The sequence below is a fragment of the Abramis brama genome (assembly GCF_963993115.1).
Source record: "Abramis brama genome assembly, chromosome: 21".
Taxonomy (NCBI): Eukaryota; Metazoa; Chordata; class Actinopteri; order Cypriniformes; family Leuciscidae; genus Abramis; species Abramis brama.
The window spans coordinates 22,563,036-22,579,922 of NC_139983.1; the positions used below are offsets into that span (position 1 = coordinate 22,563,036).

General features: G+C 36.4%; 1 protein-coding gene across 2 annotated transcripts in view; it reads left to right on the top strand.

Annotated features, from left to right (window-relative positions):
- Nucleotides 1-16,887, top strand: part of mdga2a (MAM domain containing glycosylphosphatidylinositol anchor 2a) — a 142,042-nt gene that overhangs the window by 99,614 nt on the left and 25,541 nt on the right. For both annotated transcript variants that reach the window (XM_084096782.1, XM_084096783.1), the window contains exons 9-10: nucleotides 2,381-2,650; nucleotides 11,081-11,229. In XM_084096782.1, coding sequence (XP_083952908.1) covers nucleotides 2,381-2,650; nucleotides 11,081-11,229 — 419 coding nt within the window. The remainder of the gene's footprint in view (nucleotides 1-2,380; nucleotides 2,651-11,080; nucleotides 11,230-16,887) is intronic.

A 16,887-nucleotide genomic window follows, 5' to 3' on the forward strand; every position in this document is an offset into this window, starting at 1 on the left:
AAATCGATTGCTGGACATCGTCGTAATGTTATTGTACATACCGGTATATCTGATTTAGCATGGTAATTCCAACCCCCACCCCACCTGTCCCACCCACTTTTTAAAACAAAGTTACGCCACTGGGGGGAGTAATGTCATGTTTAGTCTTTTTTGGTTTCGTTTTCAAAGACTTGGTTTCGTTTGCTTCTCTTTGTGTCCTGTGTTCCTGCTCGCCATTTGTTGTCATGGTTATTCATTACGTTATTAATTAGTGCACACCTGTTTTCATTTAAGTTCATTATCTTGTGTATTTAAGACCTTCGGTTCTCTGTGTTCATTGTCTAGTGTTGATTGTGTTTGAGTGCACACTGTTGCGTGGATCTCTTTGGTTTTGAGTTATTAAAGTTTTGCTGTAATTTGAACTGCCGTTCTTCTCCTCGTCTTCATATAAGTGTGACAGTCGCCAGCCAACGAAATTGGAGTGTGTTTATACGTGCTTTAGACACCAGTCAAGCTGATGGCATTCCCCATAGCGTCGATCCAAGACGCAGGGTCTCGTTCTCCTTTTTATGGAACCATGGTTACAGTCGTAACCTGAGACTTTTTTTATTTTCATTATTAAAAAATATATATTTTAACCACTGTTTGTTTATGATATAGAGTAGTTTGATTAATGTAAACATAGTGTATAACATATAGTAGAATATTACATATAAAAGTCAATTTACAATACATTCTCCATTTATGTACAGGGCCAGCCTGGACGCAGTTATTCTTTATTATTACAGTTTTTGCATTTTACTAATAAGTAAAGAATAATAAAATAAAAAGAGTAAAATAATTAAGAGTAGTTTTCTGAAGAAATACATGCATAGGCAAACAGTATTTGCCTACTAAATTAATTTCAGTCATTTAAGATTATGCTTTTAGATCTTTAAGAATTTAGAAGCATTCAGCCTATGTCTGGTACAGTAAGTTTGCTTTCCTTTTTTATTTCCAGCACTTTTAGACAGGAGAAAATATGTGCTGTTCTATGTAAGTTTGGGAAATGGGACTGAGATGAGCATGCCTCAAATGATTGCCACTGTGGATTTGAGATGTAGGAGTACATTGTAAAGTATGAATAGTCTGAATTACTGGACTGCATCCCTGTATTGCCTATACTGTTCCATTTATCTACTGAAGGCATACTAGATAACCAAACAGATGACAAAAATTTCAAGAAAAAAAGGCAAAGCCTATTGCTTTGGAAAGATGTTATTGCAGGGCCATAGTAACCATTATGAATGACATTTTCAGTCATCCTCTTTTTATGAAAATATTCAGTATCCATATTTTACTGTATCAACATTTCTTTTCAAATCATCCTTAAGCCCTTTATGTTGCAATAACTTGAAATTATATATATATATATATATACAGTATATAGTGTTTGATATTTTGGCATATAGTGCAATGAAATTCGTTCATTTTTATAGTGTCCTAATGCCTGTTTGGGACTTTGGGCCACTGATAATGTACAAATTATGAATACATATTGTAGCTTACATAGCGGTGGTGTACTGTATATGAAATAGAAGAGTAAGAGAGGAATGTGGTGTGTGAATTCTGTGCATCAAGCCCTCTCTGTAAGAACGCATGACTCTCAGCGGACATTAAAAGAAGTGCTGTGCTCTACAGTAACAGGAAGCTTCTCCAAATCAGACTATAAAAAGTGCAAACTCTGTGCAGATGCCAGCGCCCTTCTAAGGACATAATGTTATGTTTGATGATGCTCTCCCGGGGCTATGCTCTCTGATGGTGTGCATCATGGTGTATGTGCGCGCATTGGCTCGCAACACCATGAATCACTGATTCATGGCAGGTCACCCTCTTATGAGTGGGTGAGTCAGCATCCCCCCCCCCATTTTTTCTGCTGTTTTGCTGCTTCGCAGTGATTATAAAACGTACAGATCCATCTGTGATATCTGTATAGCTGCTGTTGCGACATTCTCAAGTAACTTTCGCATTTCCTGTCACTCACAGGCGATTTTGATTTTGTGAATGAATCTTTATTTTATCAGTCACAGTATGTTTATTCTGTACTTAGTTCTCCAAACTGCCACATTTCTCAACCCTGCTGAAAAATCCAGCATGAATTCCATGTTGGTCCAGGCTGGTTTATGCTGGTTAGAGCTGGTATAGTGCTGGTCTAGCTGGTGGACCAGCATAGTCATGCTGGAGCAAAACTGAGCTGTGCAGCTGGTCCACCAGCTCTCCTGCTTCCTATGCTGGTGACCAGCATGCAAATCATACCTTATGCTGGATTTTTCAGCAGGGAATTGTATTGGTTTTATTGACTTAGTAGGCACCAGTGCAAATACGTTCTTTTTGTCTGATATGAACGTGCGTCCTTTTCCAGATCCTCCTGCGGTGGAGCCGGTGTATACGGAGATCAGGCAGGGTCTAGGCCGGCCGTTCTCACTGAGCTGCAGGGTCTTACGTGCCCACCCCTCAAGAGTACTGACATACGAATGGAAACTGGGCACCAGACTGCTAACAACGGGCAAGTTCGATACTCGGGACGAGACGGAATACCACGTAAAGTCACTCAACCGTGAGGGCTACGGCGCGTACACTTGTGACATCACCAACGAAGCAGGTGCTGGCCGATGTACTTTCCTTGTCACAGGTAAGACAATTGAAATACATGTGCAATTTAAATGGATGCATTTGCAATATAATTATGTATAGTTAGGAAGATAGCACACAGGGGAAGGATTAATCAGTGACTCTTTCCACTGGTTACATTGTTATGCCAGTAGCTGGCAACAAGCAACTATCTTTATGAACATCTTAAATTATTCATTCAGGAAGGAAATCTCCAGTACTATGTGTTGCTTAGAAACTCACAGCGGTTCTTCTTTGGCTTTGTTTGTGACCTTTTTTATTGGCGGGTCAAAACAAGACAAAATAACTTGTAATATTATATCTGGTAACTGGCAATATTATGTTTGATATGTAAGTTATTCAATATTAACTTTTTTCTTGTGTCCCATATAATGTTCAAGACACTAGGCACTTATACTATTCATTATGTACTATACCGTTGCGTGTTGTAATTTGAAGTGTGAACACACTGCTTGCACTATTTATACTACAAAATGGAAGATTGCACAAGTACAGTGTGTAAATAGGGACGCATCTCTTGTTTATTGAAATGCTGTATAAATGAAATGTCACACTCAATATTGGGCTGAATATTAGCATGGCTGTGATATTGGGCGCAAGCAACAGCACTTTTGCTAATGTGCTTGTTTCTTAATTGTACGTTACATTTTGTTTCTTTGTTATGTCACCATGCAATCTCAAATCTATCTCCTTAAGAAAAACCTGTCAAGAATCACCATTTTACGATACTTTGGTGCCTAATCCAAAACTGTTCCTGATAGGCAGATTTTTGTGCTACAATCACATTTAATTATGAAGAAACTACTGAAGTACCCTGTTATTTTTTTAACTGTCCATTAAGCAGATGTTGGTTTTGTCCTGGAAATATTTTCTTATATATGTATATACAGTACTTAACACTTTATATGCAGTCATTAATAACATGCAAATTTCAACTACAAGCACTTAACAACAGAATAAATTAAACTGTGCAGATACATTGCTAGCATTAGCGCTTCACTAGTGATTTAAAAGCCACACCACACTTGCTTTTCCTTCGAGATTCAAAATCCCATATCTAGGACTGGCCGTATATCTGTTTTGGCACCAATAAATCCAGTCCACCATGTCACCTGGAACATTTGGTGCAAATGGTGGAGCAGTTTCTCTTTGATTTCGTGCCACCACATAAGTAGCCTGATCTCATGCCTGCTACTGCACCAGACGCTTGTGTTTAGAAATGGGAACTGCTAGCTCGTGTTTTTGCCCTCCCTGCTGTTGAATATTCATGGCTGAAATCCCAGCTGGTTGATGAGGCATCCTGGACCAGAGGAGGATGTGAGATAGAGAGAGAGAGAGAGAGAGAGAGAGATGAGCTACCTGCTTTCTGATGCATAGGTTATTCTTGGAGATGTTCACCCCTAATCATTTAATTTGCATTGACAATTTCCTGCTCTGTTCAGCAGGCATAAAAGAGGATTATATCACTCATATCCACTCTCCTTGTATCCGCATCTCTCGTTCTCTCTCTCCTCTGTGCACTTCTGTAGGACATGCTGAAGGCCATTATTTTGCACAAACCATGCATCTATGATGAGCCTCTGCTCTCTATGACGCTGGAACATACTGCACGAGCTTGAAGCTCTCATTTATCGTTGTCATCATATGGGTTTTTATACTGTATGTCTAAGCGTTAAAAGAGCCCAAGCCAATCCCACGTCGAGTCTGTTTTATTGGAGGCTAAACTCTTGTAATGTTGTATCGCGAAGCGAACATGATGGATTCAAGCAAATGAAGGCGAAGGCACAAAACAACAGCCAATGTCACATGGCCACAGGGTTTTGTGTGACACTTGAACAAATGGCCAATGCATCAAGTTGACATTTCACTTTGTCAGAGCAATGTGCACAACTGTTCGAAGATAAGAAAGCTTGACTTTTCTCAGTCTCAGCATTAATTTCAGTGCAAAATGCAAACCCAACAGGGGTTACCAATTAATACAGCAGAAAGTTCAGAAAGTTGAGAGAAGGCCCTGCAGGACCATCATGCACCTTTTTTCTGAAAGGGCACCAGTGTTGTACTGGCTCACTTGTGCCCAAGGCGAAATAAGACATGACTAAGGAAAGAAAGGCTTTAACAAGAAGTTTTTAATGTAAGTATGAATTGTGTTAGTGCAGTTGTACAGTTTTTGTTTTTCACTTTAGTTGACCTGGGTTCAAATCCCAACCTAAAGGCCTTTCCACACCGAATGGGAATTTTTCAATTACATGAACCATTTGAACAACAGGTAGATATACAGTTTATTGCTGTGAGTATTTTTTGTCTTTATTTCTGCATATGTTTGCACTATCAACATTTCTTCACAACGTCATTGTGACTAATACTCTGTTTTTAAAGAAGTCTCTTTTGCTCACCAAGGCTGCATTCATTTGATCAGTGTTGATCAGTGTTGTTCAGGGTTGAGAAAAACAGTAAAATATTATGAACTATTATCATCACAATTATCTATTTTAATATATTTCCATGAAATCATAAATCATTCTTATATGCATATTTGGTGCTCAAGAAACATTTCTTGTTATTATCAATGTTGAAAACAGTTTTTGTGCTTAATATTTTGCTTAATAAAAATGCTAAATATTTTAGTCTAATTTTTTGGATACTTTGATGAATAAAATGTTCAAACAAACTGCATTTTGAACGAACCTTTAATGTGACTCGGGACTACCGAGTTGTCTCAGAGAGTGATTCGTTCATTTTGTGTTGACCGCGCATTCGCGACATCCCATAGGTTCTGTACTGGAAACAGAAATGATTAGTTCATCTCTCAAGTCTTCGGGTTCGGGTCCGAGTCTTTCGATCTTCCTGTGAGTCTCATAGAGGCTATGCTGTCAGTACCGGAAAGAGAAATGATTAGTTTACCTCTCGAGTCTTCGGGTCTGATTCTTCTGAGTCTTTCATTCTTTTGTCACGTGACGTGATATCAGCGCTGGACACATAAATGAGTTAATAATTTCCAAACTTTCTCATAAACAAGCGCGTAGTCAGTTTTTTTTAACAGTTACATGCTTTGTTTTTTGGTTCCAAATTACAGCTTTTTTATTTCTTTCAATTTATAATTTTTAGAATTTCTGTCATGATGGTTCTTTTCCATTTGAATGTGGTACCAAAGAGTTGGTAATGCTTTAAACTGTATCTATGATGGGGGAAATTATAGGGTTAGGATTGTTGCATTATTCCAAATAAATAGATTGAGATTCACAAACAAATGTAAAGAGATTCACAAAAATGTATCAAATTCACAAATAAATAGATTAAGATCCACAAATAAATGTAAAGAGTTTAACAAAAATGTATAAAACTCACAAATAAATAAAATGAGATTTGCAGGGAAAAAAATATTTACAAATGTGTTTTATGTCACAAACACAACTCTTCCTAAAATTTATATGTGAACCGCTTTTTTGTGCATTTGTAAATCGCTGCACACATTTGTGAATCTCTTCTTGTGCATTTGTAAGTCCCCTCACGAATCTGTGGATTTTGAAACACTTCTAGCGTCGACGTGCAGACAAATCCACAAATAAGTGGACTCCACCCACCGTTTACTCAAGCCAATCAGATAACGGCTACATTGAGCTGACCAATCGTAGCACGTTCTTGCTACAACCAATCACGTTTGGTTTTACAATCAGGGTGGTCTTGCCCTGAAATAACTTTGCTTGTTCATCTGCACTGGCTCAAATAGAATGTGTAAAGCTTAGGCCCATAAAATTGCTGCAGTAAAAGATGTTTAAAATTTGGATTTCAAGTCAAGAGACATTTTATGAGCTTTTGAAAATGCCAGAAAAACAGCGCTTACATCTCTGTTATGGTATATGGTAACAATGCATTATGGAATGCATTATGGAAGCGTCACCTTATTCAAGATAGAACACGCTGTTGCTGAGGTTCGATTGTGCTTTAACAGACAAAATCATCCGTTTTGCCATTTCTTACATCGTGTCTACCCCATGCGAGGCGGTCTACACTTGACAGAGCGAATGTGCAAATCATTCGCCTACTTCAGAAGTAGAACGGGCACCGTTTACTGTCAGTGAATCATCGTGTCGGGCTGCGCGTCAAGTCACATTTATATAGCGATTTTTACAATACAGATTGTTTCAAAGCAGCTTTACAGAAATAACAGGAAAATAATGCAAAAAAGTTTGTTTCCAAAAGAAAATAGCGTCACTATCCAGCTTAAGTAATTAGTGATGTTTCAAAAAAAGTTATTAATTTAGCTCATTTATAGCCTATATATAGCCGCTCTGGAGTAAACATCAAAAAAGATTATGCAGATACTTTATATCTGCCGGTAAGAAAACAGACGTCGTGGGCAAAATGTGTTAACATTGCAAACATGTTTTACATTATGTGAAACTGCTACGGCAGCAGGGAATATAATGGGGCTATTTGATTTTGACGTAATCCTGAGTTTATCCTGATGGAAATATAAAGAACCCTTAAACTCCAACAATCTTTTGGAAACAGGGTATTTTACCCACACAAACAGCTCAATTTGAACGAAGCGCCCATTACAGCTCCTTTCAGGGGTGCAAATATCTGCGAAATGAATCAGATTCAGTTCCCGCCCCGAGTGTAAAGCCTAACGTGATTGGTTGTAGCGAGAACGTGCTACGATTGGTCAGCTCAATGTAGCCGTTATCTGATTGGCTTGAGTAAACGGTGGGTGGAGTCCACTTATTTGTGGATTTGTCTGCACGTCGACGCTAGAAGTGTTTCAAAATACACAGATGCGTGAGGGGACAGATTGTGTATATATATATATACAAAATCCTAACCCCATAGAAAATCACTTTGATAAAGATACCTATATATAGCCTAATAACAACATGCAGTTACATAAAACCAAACGACTCGAACCCGAAGACCCGAGAGATGAACTAATCAATTCTGTATCCGGTACCAATTGCATAGCTAAGTCGATAGACTCGAAACGTGAACTAGGCCTAATCAATTCTGTATCCGGTACTACAGACTGCACATACATTAAATAAAAACAAGGACTGTCAAGAGATTCAAATAATCGTATTAATTTCTGATTCATTTAACATTTTCATAGTAGTTAATGCATTACACATACAGTTCCTTTTTAAGATAAGACAAAATATGTGTTAATACAGAAATTAATGAATTATGTTAAAATAATATATAATAAAAAAAATGAAATATAATAAATTGAATACACTTTATGGATTTAATCTCACTGGGGGAATTTGCATTGGCTGATGCGTATTTGTTTTCATTTTTCCAAGCTAAAATGCAACTGAACTTGTTAGTTTAACACAAATGATATGTAAATTGTGTGACATTATTTATATATATATATTATTATTAAAAAAAAATCTTTTTTTTCTTTTGCTTCTTCTTTTTTGGAAACTGCATTCAAAGTTCACTTGGCTCAAAAATCTTTGGTGGTTTGCTTCAGGGTGCCTGTGGTTGATGGGTTAGTAAGTACTCCCCACTGGTTGATGGCTGCACACTACTGGGGAGTCAAATATAAAGTACGTATGTGCTTATGTGAGGTGTATGAGCATTTAATAGCAGATTTAATTATTGAGTTATTGATGTCAAATTATCAAATTAATTTTTAGACGAATTAAATTTCTTCTGCTGTCCGTGGCTGTTTATTTGTTGCATAAGATATTGGTTTAGTATCCATTTAGATACTGATGTACCTTGAGACAAGGTTAATTGAGAATTGTGTTATTGATCCAACCCTGAATCTAATGGATCAAAGGTTTGCACTTTAAAGCATTTGTACATTTCCATTGTAGAGCACAGTGGACGCACTCTTAGAAACCTTGGCTGCAGGAGCCGCTGTGTTTCTTTTGCCTCTCTGCAGTGACAGCTGATCCATGCAGTACTACATGTATCTTTCTCCATCTTAGGCTGATTTAAGAGCCATGTGTGTATGATGCTCCTGCTTTTTCACTCCACCTTCACTCAAGCATTGATTCCCAGAGGAGTCAAATTTATCCCTAAGCCTTAAGCAGAGTAAACTCGATGGACCTATTAGCATTGGCTCTAGATTTTTCCCTCTTAATAAGCTGGGATAAAATAAGTGCTGGTTACAGCCGTTATTCCTGACCTGCAGACATCAGCAAATTTTCCATTCTCGCTCTTCTCAATGTAACCCTCCAAGATGTTTCTACCGACTTGGACATTCAAAATTTCTCTGCAGAAAGGTGAACTTCCGGATGGAGTGACCTGTCTGACAAAAAGAAGAAGCTGTGGAACTGTGGAACATATTTTTACTGCTTTATTCTGCTTTCTAAAACTATTTGAATTAATTTTTGTAATTTCTTTTGGTTTTAGTAAACTGACAATATGAAAGCCAATTGACCCTTCGCTAAGCCCCACCCTCCTTAGTTACTATTGCTACGCCTGTCAAGCTTTTGCGCCTGGCACGTCTATTACAGTATGTATGCACCGGTTTCAGACATTCCCAAGGAGATAATCAGTCATTTTTGGCGAACAGGTGAAAATCTGAGAGAGCAAGACAAAAGGGACTGCAGTATGCATTCGAGGGATATATCCACGACATAATATGCAAACGATTAGAGAATAATTTCATCAAAATTGAAGCTAAAGCCTATAACGTGAGGTCCCAGCGCAAGCAGCAGCCGCCTCATACCCTGACCATTCAAATGGGAAACACACAAATTGAGGAACAGCTATGTGCATGCACAGCAGGGTAAGTGAAATTTGAAAATATTCTAATATTTATAAATCAAACAGCTTATCCATAAGTATTGTGGAATAAACACAAGACCTTAGCCTAACCACTTTGCAATGATAACATTCTCCCGCTTATATTTTTAGTGCGCCAGGCTACTGCTCACACGTCGTGGGTCATATAGTGACTACTGTTATGAACTGATTAAGTATGCATACCAACCTTTTCCTTGGAGATCTCCGGCAAGCCCCCTGATGTTCCCTCCTTTTACTAACTAACGTTACCTTTTACTTTTACTAGAACTAACACTGGGAGAGTCGCGATCGGATTGGGGTACTAGTTTGGCCGTCGATTAACAAAATGCTGAAATATATTTTTAAGTAACATTAAGTTATGTCAGTGAGCCTCCGTCTTGCCTTTAATCACACTTCTTGATCCATGAGCTGGACAATAACTTTATTCTAGAGCTGCTAACACTTTACTTTTCATTTCCTATTATCAATGTAAAGCTGCTTTGGAACAATCTACATTGTTAAAAGCGCTATATAAATGAAGATGACGCCCAGCATTTCTCCCCTTGGGTTTTAGGTTTCGGGAAGGGAACAAAATCCACCACCCCGTCCAAACTTTTAGGATACCGGGTATCAGATTTGCACAATCCATACGCACAACGCTTCGGCATGTTTCCCTCGCTCGAAAGCTTGCCAGACCTCCCGCGCCTAGTTATGGTTGCTAAGCCACGATTGGCCTGTGGCGGTTTTCGGGCGTGGCTTAGCGAAGGGTCAATTATCGTAATAATATAACTTTCCAGGATTCATTCACAAGACCTTTCTACCACATAACCACATGTTTTTGTTTGTTTTGTTTATCTAATTGTGCAGTCAATGTACTGTAAAAACAGCTATTTTAGACATAACACAGAGTTTCTTTTCATTTCATGAGCTTAAAGCATTTGTTGTCTGCAACTAATATATTTATTCTTTTTTACTTTGATTCTGCAAGTGTTTTTTAGTTAGGCAAGAAACAGACAGTCCTTGATGCAAAACTGTTTTTTCTTTCGCGTTTTCATATTTTTTCATTGCTTGTCAGCTTTCAGCAGATAGAGAGGTGAGCTCTGCTAATGACTTTGCTTTGTGTCTGTCTCCGCTGAACCTCTGATGGAGAACGTTCCTCTTTTTTAAAGTAATTTTCCACCAGCAATGGTTTATAAATGCATTCACAATATCCTCTAGCATCACTTCAGTGTGCCAGACATTTGACCTGTCGGTCTAAACAGCAGACTATAGCCCAGTTTCACAGACAGGACTTAGACTAAGCCAGGATTAGGCCTTAGTTCAATTAGGGCATTTAAGTAGCTTTTATAAACTTAGAAAAAAAGCATTACTGGTGTAAAAACATTACTTCTTTAAGACAGACCTACCTTATAAAACAAATCCCTGTGGTTTACTTCAAATGATTTATCTGACACATCCTAAATCGAGAATTTTTGTGATAATGTATCCGGCTTCAGAGGGAATGTGGAATCTGCCACTTTTGTATCTGCAATTTATAGCCAACACAATCCATGGAAATCTTCACATCTGTCTAAATTTTTTCTTCAATATTAAAAGTTTATTTTCTATTAGGACAAAACAAATAATTGTTCAGTCTTGGTTTTGGCCTTGAAATGTGGCTGTGAATTTACAGTAATAAGCCAATGTCTATTTTCAGGTAAAGCCTTTGCACCCGAGTTCTACTATGACACCTACAGCGCTCTGTGGCAGAACAAACCTCGTGTCTACGGCTTCAAACTTCAGTGGACTCAAATGAATCCCAATGCGGTCGACCGTATCATGGCTTATCGACTTGGTATCAAGCAGGTAAGTGTGTCTGAACACTTACTTAAAGATTATTTTATCAGTGGTATGTTTTGGTATTCATACCAGATGTATGACAGATATGTGGAAAATGTGTAAGGGTGAATACATGTCCACAATGGAAAAAAAGAAGAAAAATCTTCTTCTTTTTTTTTTTTTAAACATGTGCCAAGTTCTTAGAAATGTACTCTTTGTATTTATGTTGATTTCATTTGGTATGCTATTTAATTTTTTTTTAAAAAGACTCATGTGGTCATTAAAAAATTTAACTCATTAAAAAAATGTCATGTGGTGTAACCATAAAGTAAAAAGTGATTCTTGTATATTCATTAAATTATATATTTATAATGAATTTTTCTTACATCTTTAATATCTGAGTGTACACATTTTAATTATTATTTTCCAAAAATATATATTTTTAATGGTACAAATTTTATATATATATATATATATATATATATATATATATATATATATATATATATATAAACATTTTCATAAAGTTTTGTGGTCAAATTATCCAATAATTTAAGCGAATTGAGCTAATTTAAGATCTGCAGGGGTCCTCTTTATGATATAATTTCCTTTTTTTCTGCATATTGGTCACACCACAGGAATTTTATTTTGCAGAATTTTTTCAATACTAATAAGTAGTGAAGCTGTTTTAATTACACTAAAAGTTAAATGAGTTAATGATTAAAGTAATTTGTAAATAAATTAAAATCATGCTCATTTTATCGGACTCATTATATGTATTAATTGCTTTTTTAAGGTCTTTAGTTGTATTTCTTGAATACATTATTAGACCATCATGTCATTTCAAGATATTTTTTAAATAAAAGTTTATGTTCTGTTTCCCAGAATGCTTAGTTCTATTTTTAAAATCCAGTCATTAAATGCAACTTCTCGTCTGTGAAAAAGACTGTGAGAGAAAGGCTGTGCTCATGGCAATATATAATTGTTTATAGACTCTATTGTCTTTATGTAGCATCCATGCTAATGGTGCATTTGGCCTGTGTGCAGAATGGTGTGCACGATTGCTTATGAAGGCAGAGCTAAAGTGATACTGAATTAGACCAAGTTTAGTTGTCAACTTCCTACACATATAGGATAAGTCAAGGAACATTATTAAGATTCATGGGAGACGTTTATGGTTACTGTTGACGTAGTTCACTTCAGTGAAACAGATGCGTTCTGTTTATTGAGTAGGGCTAATATTTGTCTAAGAGCTTTAGCGCTGTACTGTTCTGCCTCTGCGCGTGTGGTCACGCAGAGCAGTGCGGTTGTCAATTACGAGTCATCATCACACTGTTCTGTCACCCTCTCCTTCACACTTCCTCTGCTCAGCTGGAATGGCAGCGTCCACGGCCATTTATAATGACATCATGTGGGGTGATTTATTCCTTGTCAGATTCGCCTTTGCTTGTGGCTGCCTACTGGTGCTCAAAGTCAATGCAAAGTACACGTAACACGTCTTGCCATGCCATATTGTTGTTGTTTTTGCCCGTGTCCTTTCCTTCCTTTTCATTTTGTTTCTCCTTCCCTCTCATTTGTTCAGGCTTTTTGCAGTTTCCATCAAGGTCTCGTCATTGCTTGTGTTTTGGGATTGCATTATTAGTAATGTTTACTAGTCTTAGCACTCTACTTTTATGCTCAAGGGATTGTTGAGCTTGAGATGAATTTTGTGTTTGCTCATGAGCAATATTGGTTTCCACGCAGTTGATGGAAGAGATGAGATGCTATTTTTAATAACATCATGGGTTAAAGGGATAGTGAACCAAAAATGAATGTTTGGTAATCATTTACTCGTATCCCAGTATACCTTTGTTTGTTTGTTTTTTGCTTGTTTTTTTGGTCTAGGAACACAAAAATAGCAATGTTTGAAGAACTATGACGTACAACTCTTGTTCATACTGGCCAAAAGCTAGCTTCCAAAAAGACAATAAAACACAATCAATATAGTCTTTTGAAGTCATACAGGTATGGTTATGGTTATTCTGGTGCTGTTTGGTGTTTTGGTGCATGTGTTTCATAAACTAAACTTGCGTGATCCTTTCTGGATCTTTAGAACTGCCATATTTTGTATTCCATGAAAAAAATGCATATGGGTTTAGAATGATATAAATAACAAGAAAATACTTCTTTTTTTTTTTTTGGTTGGTTGAACTATACTCTCTAAAATTGTATTTATTTAAATATAGAACAATTTCAAAAGTTTGGGATTATTTTTGTAAGAAGTCTCTTATGCTCACCAAGATTGAATTTATTTGATCAAAAATACAGTAAATACAGTAATATTGTGAAATATTTTATATATTTTTAAATAACTGTTTTCTATTTTAATATATTTTAAAATGTAATTTTGACGGCAAAGCTGAATTTTCAGCATCGTTCAGAAGCGTTTCTTTTGTGTGCTGCTTAATACTTTTGTAGAATCTGTAAGATTCTTTGATAAATAGAAATAAAATTGAGAAATTGAGAAATAGAAATAAACCTTTTTCATTTCATAAATGTTAAAGACATGTTAGTGAACTTTTTGTCACTTTTGATTAATTTAATGCATCCTTGCTAAATATTACTTTCTGTCAAAAAAAAAAATCTAACTGACCCCTAACTTTTGGATGGTATTGTGTTTCTGTAACTGGTTACTATTTCTTAAAATTTTATTAAATCATTTTTGTCTTCACTAGCTATAAGGGTCCTACAGTGTGACAAATTACTTTTTAAAAGTATAAATCTCTCAGTTTATATGAGATCATAATGGCTACGTGTATAATTATAAAATAATCTGCAAAATGGTGTTTAAAGTGGTTGTAAAAGCAGCATGCCACCCCATCTGCATGTGTCCTCTGGAGTGTAATGATCTAGTGGATGGACTGAAGAATCAGAAAATAATCAAATCCATGCCTCTCATAATGGCCCGTGTAATGTAGCTGTTAGCATTAGATTTTCTAATAAATAATTTAAAGCATGTCGCAAAAACCTTTTCAAAAGATGCACATCGCAGGCTTGAAAAGGAAAGACTCTATCCATTTGAATTTGGATTAGATTTATTTCCCAGTATCTGTCGCATTTCATATTTACCTTTATCAGCAGAGAGCATTTATTTCATTAACTCTAAAAGAGAAATAACAGCATGCATGTCATTTCCACTATAGAGAGGACACCTTGTACTATCTTTGATGACTTCCCAACTGAAAGCGCACCTGGCACTGCAAAGAGAAAAAGAGTGACTCTGAAAACAAGAGAAGGGGCAGAAAACTAATTAACAGCTGTGTCCAGTGGGATGAAGCTGCTGTAATAAGATAAGCTTTACAGGAGAAATCAAGGATGGGACCCCAGCGAACAGAGGTTAGCTGTGTGAAGTGATTGCGGGGGCATCCGTTCAGTACTTTAGTGTGTGTGTCTGTGTGCACATGTGGGTGTGGAGCTGTGTTTTGTGCCTGCAGTGGGTGATGATTGACTCATCTGTTCTGATCATGATGGAGGAGTCTGGCCTCTCCGTTAATTTCTTATATTCTTCCTCTACACAGCCTCTGCTCATGCTTTTTCGTTCACCAACTGTTGTTCTGCAGTTTATTTGTTCTGTTTAACATGCCGCTTTTCCCCTACGTGCTCATCCATCATGTTGTCTCGCCTGGTCACCTGTCGACGCGAGTGCCTCGCAACGCTCTGTGGGCTCTTCGCCCGCTTTGGCTAGTGACATTTCCAGGACGCAACGGGCATGGGAAGTCTTAGCCTGACAATCCTAAACGAGAGGGTTTGGAGTGCGCGCTAGCTAACGGAGACACTGCCAGCCAAGCATATTAGGCACCGCTTCAGTGCCTAACCCTGGGACTGGCAATTTCACTGCAGGGGGCTGGCGTGTTTATAGATCCCTTAGGAATGAGACTGCTTACCGTTGCTTTTTATAGCCTTCATGTACTATATTAACACTCTTTGAGGCTGTGAATATGCACAGAGAAATAAATACGATGATTTTGAATTACTCTTTCTTAATGTAATTTCTAGTAAAAAATGTTGAATAGTGTAACCTCCAACAAGGTTTCTTAAATATATGTTTTTTTTTTAACACAACGCCTGGTCTATAACTGGCTTTCAGACTGATTGCTTGTTATTTCCTTTCATTCTGTTTAAAATCATAGTGGAGAAACATGTATACCCACTGAAAGAGATTCAATAAGAATCAAATCAGTGGTTCTGTTTAACCCTCCAAGCCCTGAAGGTATTTTTTAAAGTAGTTTTTTTCTGAGTGGCATACATAAAAGTAAAGACTCATAACTCCAAAGCTATTGCACGGGAGTCAAAAGGTAGGTATAGATTGATAAAAAAAACTTTTAGAGAACATTTTTAGAAAAAAAAAAAATCATTACATTTATTACAAAAATGCATTACATTTGAACACTGTCGTGCTGAGAATTTTTTTTTTCCACTGGTCAATTTTGAGATTTTGGGTCTCCTTTCAGACTTCCAAGTATGGTAATTTCCTTTTTTATCAGCATTGTGAAAGTACAATGGGGCATTTAACTCTAAAAGCGAAATCTCATTGGCTGATGTCAATTTTAAAGGCCGTTTTCTCAAAACAGTTTTTTTCTCATACTCTGAGCCAGAAATCTGCACTTCAGCAGCACTTACCAAACTCAAACAGTTGTATTCCTACCCTTAGGAAAAATAAGTATAATTCAAGTTAATTTTATGAAGTATACTTAAGTAATGTTCAAGTATATTTTTAAGTATAGGCTACTTTATGTAGTCAGTATACTAATATCAATGTGTACTTGTAGTAAACTTGTAAGTGTACTATTTCAATACTGCTTGGGACTAAATTGGCCCACTTTTAGTATATAAAAGTATACGTTTAAGTGTACTATAAAGAGTAGTAAACTACTTAGTTTACTATTTTAATACAAGTAGTACATTTTTTAGTTTATGAAAGTACACACTGAAGTGTACTCTCAGTAAACTACTATAGTAGTTTTACTGCAAGTATACTTGTAAGTTTTCTGTAAGTGAACATAATATTATACTTATAGTTTACTATTTATATTTATATTTTTGCACTTGCAGTATACTACTATGTTCAAATGTAGATATTATTGTTTATACTTGAAAAATACCTTTAACCGTACTTTAATTTTAAAAACATTTTATTAGCTTCATGAATGCTTTTTTAATCAACACTTGAATGTCGGTAGGTTTCATAAATAAAGGTACACTAGTACAGAAAATAAATCACATTAGAAACATAAGAATTTGTTACATAATTAGAAACATACCTGTTTTATATCAATATTCTAATTAAGTTTCATAAGACTGTATATGAAAAACTATGTAAAAAAAAAAAAAAGTATATTTAATAGGCTACTTGATCAAAAGAGTTTACACAACTACAAGCCAAGTATACTTTGAATACTTAATTATACTTTTAAGTATATCTCGATCAAAAGATTGACTTCAAGTATAGGCCAAATATACTTGGACTTTTCTCTCAGTATAAGTCAAGTACACTTAAGTGTAATTTTAAGTATATTTCTGAGAAGTACATAAAATGTAAGCTTAGCGTTAAGTTCTGCCAGGAAGACTCAATCAGCGCGTCATGTATTAACTCACTTCTAACCAATCATGTGTTAACACTCTCAGTATAAAAGAATGGTACTTACA